The sequence below is a fragment of the Gossypium hirsutum genome, chromosome A09, assembly GCF_007990345.1.
Source record: "Gossypium hirsutum isolate 1008001.06 chromosome A09, Gossypium_hirsutum_v2.1, whole genome shotgun sequence".
Classification (NCBI taxonomy): Eukaryota; Viridiplantae; Streptophyta; class Magnoliopsida; order Malvales; family Malvaceae; genus Gossypium; species Gossypium hirsutum.
The window spans coordinates 7,887,839-7,903,226 of NC_053432.1; the positions used below are offsets into that span (position 1 = coordinate 7,887,839).

Consider the following 15,388-nt stretch of genomic DNA (forward strand, 5'->3'; position numbering starts at 1 on the left):
ACATTTTTAAAAATCATTATTATTTTGTTATTAGATTAAAGCTATTATATATATTTTAAAAAATTGAAATATTACTTTTAAAAATTTTAAAACTAATACTTATTTAAAGATTTATTTTTGTTTAAAAAATAATTAAAAAATTTAAAATAGAATATCAACCATATTAGAAATAAATATGAAATTAATGTTTAATTTAATAAATTTGATCATAATTTTATGTAATATTTTTTTTAAAAATACCATTAAAAATTTTTTAAAATAGAATTAAATACACAAATGTATATTTTTAATTTTTTAATATTGTTGAAGAATTATTTTAATATAACATTTATTTATTTTTAGTTTCTCAAGATATCTATTGGAGCACTCTAGTAATTAATTCTCCACATTCGATTGGCCGATTAAAGGAATAGATGTTGACCATGAGTTTTAAAGCTGCACCATACTCAGGGTAAAGATCGAACTCTCGATTACTAATTAAGATAGGAGACACCCTTACCATATTATTTAACTCTATAAAATTTTTTTAAGGATCGAATTTCAACCACTGATTAAGTTGTTCCTTACATTTTTTTGTAATGTATTATTTATAAATCTGTTAAATTTAAAACATAATATAAATTATTTAATATAATTTAATTATTTTTTGACATTAATGTATTTTAATTATTAAATGCAATAAATTTGTGCATTTTAAGAAAAAATATATATATGATATTATGGAGAAAAAAATGAGAAGAAAAACAAAAAACAGAGTTTAATGAAGATTTGATGATATCTAATAACTCGGGGGCCTATTTTGTCAGAAAAGGAAATTGAAAAACCAATGGATGAAGATCAGTGGTTAATGGCTGAGAAAGAAACTGATGAGTGGCTTATGTAATTTGTTGGTTAGATATTTTCACAAACAAGTGGTAGAGAGATAGCCCTTCAAAATTTTGAAAAACCCAAAATCCAATAATCCCATGATTCCATCAAATATCCAAAACTATAAAAGATCACATTTCAAGGGAAAGTAGATTAAGCTTTAGTTTCTTTTTGCAGTTAATAAGCCAAGTAAAACAATGACTCTTCAAGCAAGTTTCTTTAACTTTGGAAGCATTTCTTCTCTTCCTTGCCCTCCCAGAACTTCCCGTCAACGCTTTGTAATCAGAGCTAAAGGTAATAACTTTGGTTGTTTTTCATTGAAACCGCAAGTTTTGTATGGTCATTTTAAGCTTCAGTTTGATGGATTTGTGCTGCATTATCTTGGGGGTTTGAATGTTATGTGATTATGTACTTAAAATTTCTTCTGTTTTTGTTTTTAGCTTGAAATCGATAAATTGGAGCTACTCTGTTTGTTATCTGTTTGATGAAATTCCTGGGGTTTCAATATCATGTGATTATGTGAATCAAAGTTCGTCTCTTTGTTGTTGACCTTTTTGGGGTTCTTTGGTTTTTCATTTCAGTGGAACCATCAGAGAAATCTGTGGAAATAATGAGGAAATTCTCCGAACAATATGCACGTCGTTCAGGCACATATTTCTGTATGGACAAGGGAGTGACTTCTGTTGTAATCAAGGTATTCTTTAGATTCAGTTTGCATCTTAGGTTCGAAAAATCTCCACATAGGAATCATTACCCAGTTTTGATCCCTCCCTAAGTGAGATATTCAAAGGGCTGAATTGCAGAGGACGCATCCATTAGCCTTTGTGTCATTATGGCAGCTCAAAAAGCTTCACATATTAGTCTTAGAGTTTGATTTTAAAGTGTTGTTAGTTAGTGAATGTGGTTCATAAGAAGCTACATGATATTCTTTCGATTACAAGATCTTACTTTGAGATGAGAAGAAGAAGACTTTGAAGAGCTATACTTTAGGGTGTAATTAGAAATACTATTTTCTAGTTTTATATTCGAGACTGTTTCAAGCAAAAACTTTAGTATTTCTGAGTTGGTGAACTTGTGTTGTAACTGGAAGGAATTGAGTTCTGCCCTTAAAGTTAAACTACTGAGAAAAATCTTTGCATCGTTTCAGTTTCGATTGAGTTCTATCGGATAATTTAGAACTTCACATATTTAAGAGATTTATGGCATCAATAAGCAATGACTGGAAAAGGTAATTAGAAAATTTTGAATCATTAAGTATTTTGTTCAACGCTGTTTCAAACAAAATCATTAGTTATCCCAAGCCTTTGTTATAACTGGAAGGAATCCAGTGCTGCCTTTAAGCTAAACTAGTGAGGAAAGTCTTCTCTTCGATTCAATTTTGACCAAGTGCTTTTGGAGAATTTAGAGCTCCACATGTTTAGGAGTTGTTTTATTGGGGAAGTTGAATTCAACATTTTTCAGTGCTTTGTGTGCAAATGGTGGATGAAAGGACGACCAAAATTCATAAACAACAGGATAGATTGAAGAATGATTATATGCTATATTCTACTATTCCAACCAGTCTGTGCCTTAGGTTGGATCTTCTCGAGTGATGTATTTTTCTGAATGATGGATTTTCTCGTGAAATCTAACTTGAAAGGTGTAAACATTGTTCTAGTTTTTATCTAGTCCACTCATCTTTTCACTATATAATACACAAAAACTCATTTCGGATATTTGAACAGGGACTAGCTGAGCATAAAGATACGTTGGGCGCCCCACTTTGCCCTTGTAGGTAAAATATCTATGACCTCTCAATATTGTTCAGAATTGTTAATCCTATTACACCTAATTATCTTCATGTTTATATCTGTATCAGATTTAATAACATTTAAGTGGTAAAACCCAATTTATTACAGGCATTATGATGACAAAGCTGCTGAGGTAGGGCAGGGATTCTGGAATTGTCCATGCGTTCCTATGAGAGAAAGGTAAATATATTGTCATAACATCTTTTAATGTATATTCCTCATGTAAAGTGGTCTTCCTTCTAGAATCATATGGGAAGTCCGGAAGTAGATATATCTTTTGATTCATACTAGAAAGGCGTAGTTGATAACGGCCTTTATAACCGGGTGACCGAGCAGTTCTTCTGAACTGGAGCTCACTGTCCCAAAGAACTAGAGCTATTTTATGAAACTAAGAATGGAACTTTAGTGTCATGATGGGATTGATTCCAAATCACTTTCTGCAGATAATCATAATATTGAAGGTATTATGTGGGGGAAGGATTTCCATGATTCTTTAACGACTCAAAAATAATCCTACATCAGGCTATTACAGGGATCATTTTTTCAATATTGAAGTAACAAGACGTGTACCAAATGAATAGTTGAAAAATAAACTTGGTGCAAAGTAAGGTGGATTTGTGTTAAAGCTGGTATTATCCATGGAAGATGAGATTCCCTGTTGTGTCATCATTAATATTGTGGCCAAGGGCGTTAAGTATTTACTTTGGATTTGATTTTTGACTCATGGAGTCGTACTTTTGTTTCTTCCATTTTGAGTTGTACAATGAAAGATTCAAGCTATATTTCTCTTTTATCCAAGGGCAAACAGTTTTCTGAAACAAAAAATTGAAGAACTTCTTCTGTGTGTTCTAAGTTTATACTCTTTCTGATGGCAAGGAAAGTTATTGTATAATTTGAAAGTTTACCTTTCATAATATCAACGATAACAGTCAAAGCATGTCCTTATCTGAGGCTGTTGCCTTATAGAGCTATGTTTTTTCTGACTCTAGGTACATGCATCTGGCACATTTTAAGACATGAATACAGGACATGACCCTTCAAGCACACTCTAGAGACATAGATAAACATGTCAAAAGTCGAACATATGCATGTCAAAACACATATCCATATCCTACTATATATAACTGCATGCTCTTATCATTTTGTATGTCAGTTTCCATTAGTTTAATCTAAGTTATTCAATTTATACTACTATTTGGCAGGAAAGAATGTCACTGCATGCTCTTTCTCACTCCTGATAATGATTTTGCTGGCCAAGATCAGGTGCGTATTGGGTTTCCTAAATCTTTTTTCTTCTGTCACATTTTTGGACATGAGTACGAGGATATAACCTTTCAAGAATTCTCCAATACATAGAAAACGGAAAAAAATTGAACATAACTATGTTGGATAACCCATACACTCGTACTTGATTGGTTAAACTATTGGGTGGCTACTTGTAGTATAGACTTCAGAGCAATTTAGTCCTTATACATTTAATTTTGAAGCAAACGGGTAAAACTGTAAATATTGGTAAGGTTGGACCATAAAAAATGTTGATGTGTTATATAAGTAATGTGGAAAAAGAAAAGGTGAGCACTTTAGTCTTTGTCCTGTTTAAAAAAATGGTGAATTTTGGAGTTCTTTTTTTTTTTTTCCATCACTTTAAAACACAAGGATTGTTTTTTGACGTTCAAGGATATTGTTGTTTAAAATTTTATTTCTTCGCTTAAAAATTAAATGTAAATAGACTAAATTGCTCACATAAATAGTAGAGTGATTAATTTGCCCTTCAAATTAGTACAGGGACCTGCAAGATGGTTTCTTACTACTATTTCGAACAAAGCCTCGGCATAATTGGCAAATGCTGAGGGCCTAGGTCTTGAGTATCTAGGTTCTTGTCCCATCATGTGGGTTTACAAGCCTACTTTACCTAGGTTCTTGATCATTTCCGGTTGTGCATTGTGGTGGTTTGATTTTACTTTGTAGTTGCTTAGACATGTACATCTATTTGGAAAAGTCTTTTCTTTCGAACAGAAAAAGGTTTCTTACTATCTAGTATTTACTAGCATCACATAAATAAGAGATATTAATCTTACAATTACTGTTCTAACAACATCATATATATTCTTTGCTGTGCAGTCCATCACACTGGAAGAGATCAAGGAAACAACAACGAACATGTAGTTCAAGACATTCATAACTTGTATTTCCCAATCCCCAAAGAAATACCAAAAGAAAATTATATTTGTATTTCAATAGGGTAATTTTTTTTCCCTTTTTATACCTACCTTCACTCCTATATGATCTGGAATTACAGTGGTTAAACTCTTTGTATGTATGTCTTTTACCCTCCTTTATGAACCCTTTTCAGCAAACATGGTACTAATTGCTGCACTAATTTGTATTTGGCAATAAACTCGAGTTTATACATTTTGAATAATCAATTCAAACTAGTCAATGCTAATTGTTAATGTTATGATATTTGGTAGCAAAATAGTCTTCATCATAAGACTTCTTGGAGTCTTAATTACTCTTATGACTACTTGAATAGTCAATTTATATAGTTACCTTTAGGAGTGTAATTGAGTCGAGTCAAAGCAAAATTTATAAGAAGCTCAAGCCTATACATAATTTGAAGCTCAATTGAGTTTATTTATCTAGTAGTAAATGAGTTTTTTCAAACTAGATTATATATATATATTCCAGATTGAATTTTAATTGAGATTTTTAATACTAATTAAAAAGTTGTATTAGACTTGCGAGCTATATAACCCAAGCATTGAAGTACTGAACTTTAATTGAGCATTGAGGTCAAGTTTAGGGATTTAATTGGATAAAAAAAAACTTTATGTACTAGTTTGAACCTTGAAGCCAAGTTCATGTACTAGAATGTATATTTAGAAAATCTTATTTGTGTTTTGAATTGTAGCATAATTGGCAAGTTTTATGTTTTTGTAATAAAAAATGTTGCCTTTGTTGGGTACAAATCTTCTTTGCTTGTTAGTTGTGATCAAGCAACCTCATAAAATATTACATTAGTTACATCATATGAGTACTTTTTTTTTATACAATTCCATGTTTGATGATATAAGAAGCCAAACGAAGGTGAATCAATGGCAATGAACTATATGTTGAGCAACTTCTTTTGTGGATATAAATATGATAGAAACAGGATCTGGTTCCATGATTTAAACTAAAGCACAAGTAATTCTTTGGTCATTTGTTGTTTTGAAAATTGATGTAAATCATTTTCGTCTTGAAGATCATTTTTTCAGTAAAAAGTATTAAAGAAATTTTTGAATAATGAGTTAAATTATATTTTATTTATTTTTTAAAAAAATAGTTAAATTAATCTCTATATATTAGATTAAATTGTGAATTGATTTTGTTAAAAAATTAATCTAATTTTACTGTTAAAAACTTATGTAGTTGACAATTAGACACGACGTGTCACATTTATCTTATGCTAACATATAAAGATCATTTTTTAACAAAAGAAATAGATAAAATTTTTAATAGAAAAATTATTTTAATCTTTAATTTAGAAGAGATTAATTTACTCGTTTTTTTAATAAAAGAATAAAATACAATCTACCTCATAATACAATTATTTTACTTATTATTATTATTATATTATTATTATTATTATTATAAGAGTGAAAAGAAAATCAGGAGTTTAGTCTTAAAGACAAAATAACCAGAGGATTTTAGCTTGTGACAATTTTGTCAGATACCAAAGACTGTCTTACCAACTAACAAAAAAAAAAAAAGAAGAAGAAGAAGGAAACCATACGGCATTGACTTGACCTCAAAGAGCTGTAGTGTAGACCCCAATTTCTTCCTTTCTTTTTCTTGAAGTCTTCTTCTCCTTCTTTGCCATGTAATGTCTTTACAGTTTCCTCAAACACAAATTTCACCATAAAAAACTCTTACTTTATTGACCTGACCTCTCTTAATGTTAAATAGCAAAGGAAGTGAGAAAACTTGAGTATAAAATCCCACAGTTTCATTATTGATTTCTCTGGTCACATATGGCAAAACTTAGAGTTACCATCACCGGGGATGGCTCAAGCAAGGTACCCATAATCTCTTCGGCTCTCAAATTTCAGTTTTTATTATCATTTGGGGTTTTGGGTTCTTCAATGATTACTGTGTTTCTTTTGTTTTCGGTTAGAACTCTGTACTTTTGTGACATTTTGAGTCACTTTATATTGTTATGGTCTAGTGGAAATTTAACCAAAGTAATAAAGAAAAATATGATTTACTTTTGTTAGGTGGTGAAGATGGGAGATGATGCCATGGGTGGCCATAGAAGAATGAATGGAAACAGAAGATTCTTACAAGACAAACCCTGGAGAAATGTTGGTAACAGAAGGTTTGTTGTTCTGATTTTTATTGTCTTTTTGTCTTAATCACATGCTGTTTAAAGATCAATTCTTGTTCACAAAATATTCTTCCAATTTAAGGTATGACTAGTTTCATCCTATGCTTGTATTCTTGTATGCTTGTATATATAGTCTTGTGTAGTCATTTTTGTTGTCATTTCCACAGGCGACAAATCAATGGTGTCCAGTGGAGATCTAATGGCTTTAAAGGACAAGGTAGTAGCTAATTACATTTGTTAGATTGAATTAGGCTTCATATTATATATACACATGTATATGTATATGTATATGTATATGTATACGTATATGTATATGTATCAGTTTATGCTTTGGTTGTTGATGGATTATGGTGTTGTGATATGACTGAAGGTTCTTGGATTGCCGGAAAAGACCTCCGATTTAAACTGATGCGCAAACGTGGACCTTTTCAGTATCGGGATACTTTTGAAGATCATCGGAGGAACATGGAAAAACCGTCAAATCATATTCAGCCACCACAAAATCGTAACAAGCATATGTCTGAAACAGGACCTAACAGAATAAACAATCTGAATCAAATCTCTCACAATGGCATTACGGAAGTTTTCCAAATATACTCCTTGCAAACTATAGATGGATCTAGAGGTTTTCCCGAGATGCCGAAAATAATACCGACTTCACTTCCAAGGAATGAACTGTTTCCAAGCAATGGAATTTTCAATCCTTCAAGTGAGTTCGGTCTGATGCCTGGTAGAGGAAAAGCTATAACTTCAATACCAATCAGTCATGCAGCACCAATAAGCAGCATAATGCAGAGAAAGCCACGTGTTGTATGTTTTCTTGCTAGCGACAGCTTCATTTTTTCTTAATATGGTGGATCTTTTTTGTTAGCCTACTTTTTACCTTGTAAATATTGCTTTGACCCTATGTTACTTGGACTGGTATATGAGTATTGGATACATGGATATGTCTAACATGCGAATGTTGACAGGATGAGGAACCTTTCACTGTTGTTACCTTGTTGAACTCACTCGGTTTGGGGAAATATGCCATTCATTTTACGGCTGAAGAAGTAAGTAACTCGGTTTTATTAACTTGAACAAATGATGCCTAGGAATGTAGGCATAAATATATCTTGAAAAAACCAACATGCCCTTTTGTTTCGTATTCATGATTTGAGCCTCATCCACTATCCTAGTAACCTGTAGTTTTTTGGGGCATGCAAAAATGCTGTTTTCTTCTGAATTTTCTGGATCGATTGCTGCCATTTTCATTTAACCTCGACTAATTTGATAATTGATACATGTAATTGCAGGTGGATATAACTGCATTAAGGCAAATGGGAAACAGAGACCTCAAAGAGCTGGGGATACCAATGGTAATGTTGATGCATGCTTGTGTTCTTGGTCATGCTATAAGTATACGAACATTGAGCTTCTTGTAACATCTTATCGATTAAATCAAGTTCTGATTTACTCGTTAAGTTTTCTGCATGCCAGCTCTGCTCATTGTAGCTCAAGAAACTAGAAATAGTTGGATATAATAACCTGAAAAACTTTCAATACAGGCTAAAGGTCTTGAATGGAACTCTTTGATATTAGACTTGGCAAGAGATGTCAGTTTTGGGACTCGATTTAGCTGTTGGCATTGGAAGTTCTGAGTTACTATCAGCTGTAAAAGTTCGGAAATCATTTTGGGAAAGTGATGACTCATAAATATTCTAATATTAAAAGGACATTTTTTATATAATCCCATCATATGAATTGAGATCCTAATCATTTTCATTGCAATCTTGCATTCCAAAAGATTAAATTATTTGTTTTGATGAAGTTTTAGTTGATTTTTGCAGGGACCAAGAAAGAAACTTTTGCTTGCTCTTAGGCCCCATTCAAGGCGGCATCTTCCACACATCATTAGACTTTAACTTGCTGTTTAAACTGATGGGAGCTCTTAAATATATGTTAAGTTTCAGAATCTTAGATTATAAAGCTAATAGGTTATATTTTCATTTGAAAGATTATAATGGATAAATTTCTCCTTGGGCTGGCAAATACCCCTTTATTGCTCTTTATGATTCTTTAAGTATGTTTGACATTCGTGTTCTATCCATATTCTGCCATTGGTATGGGGACATATCTAAGGGGTGAGTTATTCGTCCAAGCTTTTAAGGGTTATGCGATAGAGTTTAACGTGAGGTTTTAAAATTTCTAATGTTATAGTAAAAGGTAGATGAAAAAGGGAGAATTTTCATATTGAACTTTCACTTATAAGGTAATTTATTTGTAAGGTCATTTGCATTTAATCAATAAATGTAAATTAAGCTTTGTTAATTATTTCATTAAAACATCTTATGGTCATAAATGAACTAGAGAGTCTTATCTCATCACCTTTATAAAGGTTGTATGTATGAGAATATAATACTTTTCATGATAATATTTCACTATCGTTGACATTTATAATTGTCACAAGAATAGCACCAGTGGCCTTTACAGTTACTTTCATGCATGATTTTTTATGTTTCGATAAAACATCATGAAAACTCAAAAAATCTTTTAACGACCTTTTTGTGTTGTTTTCGTGACGCTTTCAAAATGTCATTAAAAATAATTTTTGACGTAGTGGACAGAGTTTATTGAAGACTACCAAACGAAATTATCGATGAGAATAAAGAATGTTTTCATGAGTATGAATAAATGAGTATATAATATAATAAATAATTTTTTTTTATACTTCTCATGTTCATTTTATGGCAGTGATCATCTTTCTTAATAATATCATTTTCAAAGTTCAAACATACAATTTTTTCAGTAAGTTACATGTGTATGAAATTTGTTGAATGTTATGTTTTGTATCACAGCAACATTATTAGGTTTCTAATTTATTTCTTCAATAACTATATAAATTTTAATGATGTTTATAATTTAAGCACCACTAAATATATAAATACTTAACACGTTGGATTTTCATCTCCACGCATAGGTCGTAGATTGGATACAAGTGGTGAACTATTGGATTTGCAAGAGCTAGGATCACACATATCTCAAAATTGACTAGAAGTTACTGTAGATGCTGTTGTGTATTGAGTGTGACACTTCTTGTTAGGGATCATCCATGATTTGGGTAATGAGGTGCTATGATTATTATATTATGTAATATTATATAATATATGTATAATGAAAGTTGATTAAGTTCTATAAATAGTCTGTTTTAGTTTGAAAGCGTAATTGACATTGTGGCGAGAAAATAAAATAATAAGATAAATAAAATAAAAAATAAAGACTTTACACAATTTAATTCAACAACCTACTTCTACAAGCACTCACTTAAAGAGCAAAGCCACTATAGAAATTTTAGTAGTACAAACTTTGCTAACCATCCAATCTACCCAAGCTCATCTAGTACATAATTGCAACCACAAAGATTATTTAGTTTGTATACACTCACTCTCAACCTAAACCCTCCCATAGAAGGTCAGTAATCACGCTCAAATATGTGTACAATAAGCTCTCACAAAAGGCACAAAAAATTCTCTCCTCTTCATATATTAGTGCTCACACATTCCACACAAATGAAGGAATCAACTCTTTCTTTCTCTATGTAGGTGTCTAGCAAGACTGTAGAGAGTTGATAATTACTCCCGTATATCTCCAAAAATCTTTATAATCTATTTCCAAATGAACTCTTAAAGCATCTTCTTACAAAATCCTATATTTTAAGGACTCTCGTATCTCTATAATTATTTTAATTTCTTTTTACAAAACTCACACAATTACTTAATAAATATCATACAAGTAAAAAATAACCGGCATATAATGTGAAAATTATTTAAGCCCTCACATAATGACTAAACAAAAAGCATGCTGTAACATATTTTGTGTTTTCAAAGTATGAAATATCGAGTGAATTCGATTTGGTTAAATCAATTTTGATTTTAAGTCAATTTTAATTTAGTTAAATTATAATACAATTTCATAAAAAAGAATTTCATGAACAGATGGATTAATCGAAAAGTTTGATCTAATTCTATTACTAAAAAGCATTACAATGAAATTAATCGTTTTTCTCCCTTCTCTAAAAATTTATTGCTGAAAGCTTTTTTAGCTAAGCATATAAAGAAACCCCAAGAAGTGTGATTTGGGTTTTCAAGGGCACTTGGGCTTGTTATAGCGGGTTTTCATTTCTGTGTAACATTTACCACACATTTCTCGGTTTCCGTACGTCCCCGGTGGAACACATTTGCATTTGTAACAGCATCTGATACAAGCTCTCAAGCATAGCTTAGTCCTTGAGTGTAATTTGCATCTTGGTCCACATAAAGGTATGCAATCTGCATGTACAAATTGTCAGAAAAGTTGATTTTACAAGGAAACATAAAAATGTAGTGTTTTCTTTTTACCCTTTTTTGTTATAACTGGTGGAAATGTTCGACTTGGTGGCTTGTTTGGGGGTGGAGTTGTGGCTGGAGGTGCTGGTGTAGGATTTTGAGGTATATATGGAGGAGTGGGTGGCTGAGTTGGTGGTATAGGTGCTGTTGGTTCATATGGGAGACTAGGAGCCATGACTGGTGGTGTAGGAGCTGTTGGTTCATGTGGGGGACTAGGAGCCATGACTGGTGGTTCATATGGAGGACTAGGAACCTTGACTGGTGGTGGAGCTGGTGGTTCATATGGAGGACTAAGAACCTCGGCTGAGGGTGCTGGAGTTGGGGTCTGAACCGGGGCTGGAGGTGCCTTGACTGGATCAGGAACTATAACATACTTTATCTGAATATGAATATGCAATAATTTCAGCAAACGATGAAAGTTGAAGAACTTATATTCTCTGCAAGTTCATTTTCATAGCATATAAATTCTTGTTTTCCAAAATAGAATATACCCGAAAATATAAAAGTCATGTTTGCTCAAGATTTTAGCTGAATATTGTTTGGGAAAAAAAAAACCTAACCTCAAGCTTCTCTTCTTGCTCATATGATGAAACCTAGAAAAACAAAAAAGATGAAGTTTAGAGTTAGATGATAACAACAACTAAGAACCATAGGCAAACAGTGCATGGATGGTAGCCTAAGCCTATACCTTTGTAGAAACAAGCAGAAGAGCAACCAATGGAAATAGCAGAGCTTTGGAAGCCATCGTTGAGAGCTTTGCTTACACTACTCTTTTGATGCATCGCTCATTCTAGGTTTAAATGGAGTTTGGTGTGACTCACCAAATCACTCAGTCGTTTAGATTTAGGTGTGAATGTCGCATATCAGTATATTTTTATAATTTTTAAAGATTTTATTTTTTATCTAGGGTGATCATTTGATCTGATTGAGTTAATTTGAGTAAATTTTTTTAAGCTAATCGAGTTAATTGATCTTATTTTATCATCTTAATTCGATTTGAAATGAGTTTGAATTGAAATGAAATTCAAGTCAAATCGAACCCAGTGAAATTGTTTGCTTGAAATTACAAAATTAAACAATTCAAATTAATTTTTTTATAGTATAACTAATTTCATGTTAGAGTACATAAAATTAAAATCATATATATTTAAAAATTCTTTGAAAGAAAAATAAGAAAAAAATAACACATCAACTTCAATAATTAATTAACTTATTTATGTCCCCAAAATTATTATTTTAGAAAATTCAACTTTCTTTATATATTCTTTAGATTTTAAAAAAGAATTATAATTTATTAAAAAAATAAATTTTGAATTTTAAAAATTATTTTGAATTTTTTTTGTAATTATTGTTTAGAGAGACACCAATTTGCTTATTTCCAAAATTGATAGGGACCAAAGGGGTATTTATACCAATTTGTTATTCGAATTATTCGAGTTATTCGAATTGTATAATTCAACTCGATTTAAACTCAAAACTTGAATTATTTATTTAAGTTGACTAAAAAAAATCGAATAACTCATTTTGATTAACTCAAAATTAGATCTTGTTTTATTTTATTTTATTGAATCGAATTGAGCTTTACTTACCCCTATGTATGTCAACTAATATTTTATTAACCAACACAGTTATGCCTTGTTTGGTTATAGTGTAATAACATGAGGAAAAATCTTATTTATTGCTGTTGATAAAATGTACAACAAAAGAGGACGTAAGGAGTATGTAGTGGTGTTGAAAAGGTCGTTTCATTTAGAGAGCTGGACAGTCAGAAATAGACAAGAGGATAGGCTGATTATTGGAGGAGATGAAGATTGCTCAAAGTGTATTCAAGGCTCTAAAGGTTGATCCTTTCTTTATCGTTGGAAGGGTATTTATAGGAGATGTCCTATTGTCCAGTAGTTTGATGTGGCAGGCTGTTATAGTGGACAGTGGATATACTGGCATTGTGTACATGAGGTTTAGAGGTAGTGATCCCAAATAGTACGAGGTTGTTATTCTTTGATGGGGCCCACTCGTCCTTAGGGGTGTGTTCACACCCAGAGAAGTGTTTGCACCTAAAAAATGAGTGCTTGATGAGGTAGCTAATTGAGCAGGTGGCCCTATTTTAAGAGCGGGTGGACAAAGTCCCTCTCGAGAAAGAGTGAGTGGTCTGAGCTCTTAGTTGAGAGTAAGAGGAGGGTTAAGTGAAGAGAGCGAGTGACCTAGCTAGTGAAGATGCCCGGGTAGGGGGATCCAATAATAGAGAGAATAAAGGTTGATTTCGGTAGCTCTTTACGCTAGCACGAGTCCAAACTCTAGATGGGTATAACAATAGCCACCCCAATCGAGAGGTAGGTTATAAAGTGGCCTGCCTTGAAGACACTTGTTCTTACAAGTGACAACGGATGGTGTGAAACGAGTGGGTGTGTAACACCCCAAAATAGGACTTAGGAATTTTAGGGGTATTTTGAGAATTTTAGCCTTAGAGTGTTCGAAATTCTGTGACATGGTTTATCGGTAATATTTTTAATTATTGTTTTTAGAAAATTAAATCAAATTCTAAAAATGAGTTTTAAATACCCTTAATTTTCAAAATAGGATTGATTTGCAAAAGAGTCAAAATTCTGAATCTTTATGTAGCAATTAAACCAAATTTTAATTACCGACCTGTTTCTTCCTTCCCACATACAATTTTGACGTTAACTCATCCCAAAACTTGTGTTTGTCATCCCTTGATTTTCTCTTGCTATTCTAATCAATTTTGAACTACAATTCCTAGTCCTCTTTGATTTCTATCACCCTTGAACCTTAAACCTCTATAAAAGACCAATAAAAACACCCCAAAATACCATAGTTCCTCAATTGTCAAGCTTTCAGGTTTTTCGAGTTTTCGATCAAACGTTCAGTTTTTCATCAACTAAGGTAACGATTCATCTTCCTATTAGTTATAAATGTTATTTAGTATTTAAAACCAAGCTTTTAGTCATTAAGTTGCATATTTTAAATAAAAGCCGAAAGCTGAGTCTTTAATGGTGAATTTTGGGTTTATAGATAAAAACGTGGTTTCAAAGTGTTATTCAACTTATTTTAATGTGATTAGAAGGTTTCTTAACTTATTTTGAAGTTTCTTTAATTATTTCTTGAGTTTTAATGAATTTTAGGAAAATAGCCATAAATCATGTCGAAAAAGTTGATTTATTAAACCAAGTATTTTTGTGTAGTTTAAAGGTTGAAAATTGGTCGTAGGCAAATTATAAGATGAACGAAATTGGTTTTAGGTGAAAAGATTAAGTGTAGATCGAGATATTCAAATTTAAAGTTTGTTATGTTATAAGTTTCGGTTACATGAGAACTTAGTTTAGGCTTATGTTTTGTATGCTTGTAATGAGTCCTTAGCTAATTTTTGGATGTATTTTGTGTGAATTTGTTGTTGAAGTTCCAAATTCAATAGAACCTTCTACTAGTAGTGATAAATGCAAGGAAAAGCTAGTTTGAGCTTTTGGCTTTTCGGCAAAAACGTGATTGGTGAGTGTTTGGAATAATTACTTGTGGACATGATTCAGTGCATTATTTAGGAATTTAATAGTAGCCTAAACCCCTATTATAAATTCTGAGTGTAAGTTTTCCCATACTTATGCTTATCTTGCGATTTATGTGCTTATGTGAATGTGAATATGATGAGATACTATAGCATGTGATATGTGGATATGATAATTATTGTGTAAAGTGCAATTATATACATGAAATAAATGTGTAATTTATATGTTATATGACTATGCTAGTGTTTTGCAAAAGATGTTAATATACAGTGATAGTACATGTATAATCAATAAGAGTTATGTGTTGTTTTTGGATATTTTGGCATTGTGATCTTGGAACCATTGGATGTAGTTGGCATGCCATAGGATTGTGAGTACTCACCTATATGTACAGTGATTTTGGGCATTGAGGCCTTGAGACATGTTAGAGGGATAAGGGAATGTGAGCTAAGCTCCATTCAACGGGACATGTGAGGGGAAACA

The 15,388-nt window shown here is 31.9% G+C and overlaps 3 protein-coding genes across 4 annotated transcripts; 2 read left to right on the forward strand and 1 right to left on the reverse strand.

Annotated features, from left to right (window-relative positions):
- Positions 1-731: 731 nt before the first annotated feature.
- Positions 732-5,083, forward strand: LOC121206521 (ferredoxin-thioredoxin reductase catalytic chain, chloroplastic). The gene is made up of 6 exons (XM_041077497.1): positions 732-1,161; positions 1,449-1,561; positions 2,592-2,641; positions 2,766-2,837; positions 3,860-3,920; positions 4,779-5,083. Exons 1-6 carry the CDS (start codon positions 1,065-1,067, stop codon positions 4,821-4,823), a joined length of 438 nt encoding a protein of 145 aa, XP_040933431.1. The 5' UTR covers positions 732-1,064; the 3' UTR covers positions 4,824-5,083.
- Positions 5,084-6,358: 1,275 nt separating this feature from the next.
- On the forward strand, positions 6,359-9,054 carry LOC107942457 (uncharacterized). 2 transcript variants are annotated; one of them, XM_041077499.1, is made up of 7 exons: positions 6,359-6,715; positions 6,914-7,014; positions 7,191-7,240; positions 7,394-7,833; positions 7,995-8,075; positions 8,319-8,381; positions 8,853-9,054. In XM_041077499.1, the coding sequence occupies exons 1-7, from the start codon at positions 6,671-6,673 to the stop codon at positions 8,925-8,927; spliced, it is 855 nt and encodes a 284-aa protein (XP_040933433.1). In that variant the 5' UTR covers positions 6,359-6,670; the 3' UTR covers positions 8,928-9,054. The 2 variants fall into 2 exon arrangements, with proteins under 2 accessions (XP_040933433.1, XP_040933432.1); XM_041077498.1 differs by having other exon boundaries at positions 6,366-6,715; positions 8,571-9,054.
- A 1,948-nt stretch (positions 9,055-11,002) lies between these two features.
- LOC107942459 (gibberellin-regulated protein 14) lies at positions 11,003-12,216 on the reverse strand. The gene is made up of 4 exons (XM_016876124.2): positions 12,076-12,216; positions 11,948-11,980; positions 11,400-11,766; positions 11,003-11,330 (listed from the first exon to the last, which is right to left on the reverse strand). The coding sequence occupies exons 1-4, from the start codon at positions 12,130-12,132 to the stop codon at positions 11,146-11,148; spliced, it is 642 nt and encodes a 213-aa protein (XP_016731613.1). The 5' UTR covers positions 12,133-12,216; the 3' UTR covers positions 11,003-11,145.
- Positions 12,217-15,388: the final 3,172 nt, after the last annotated feature.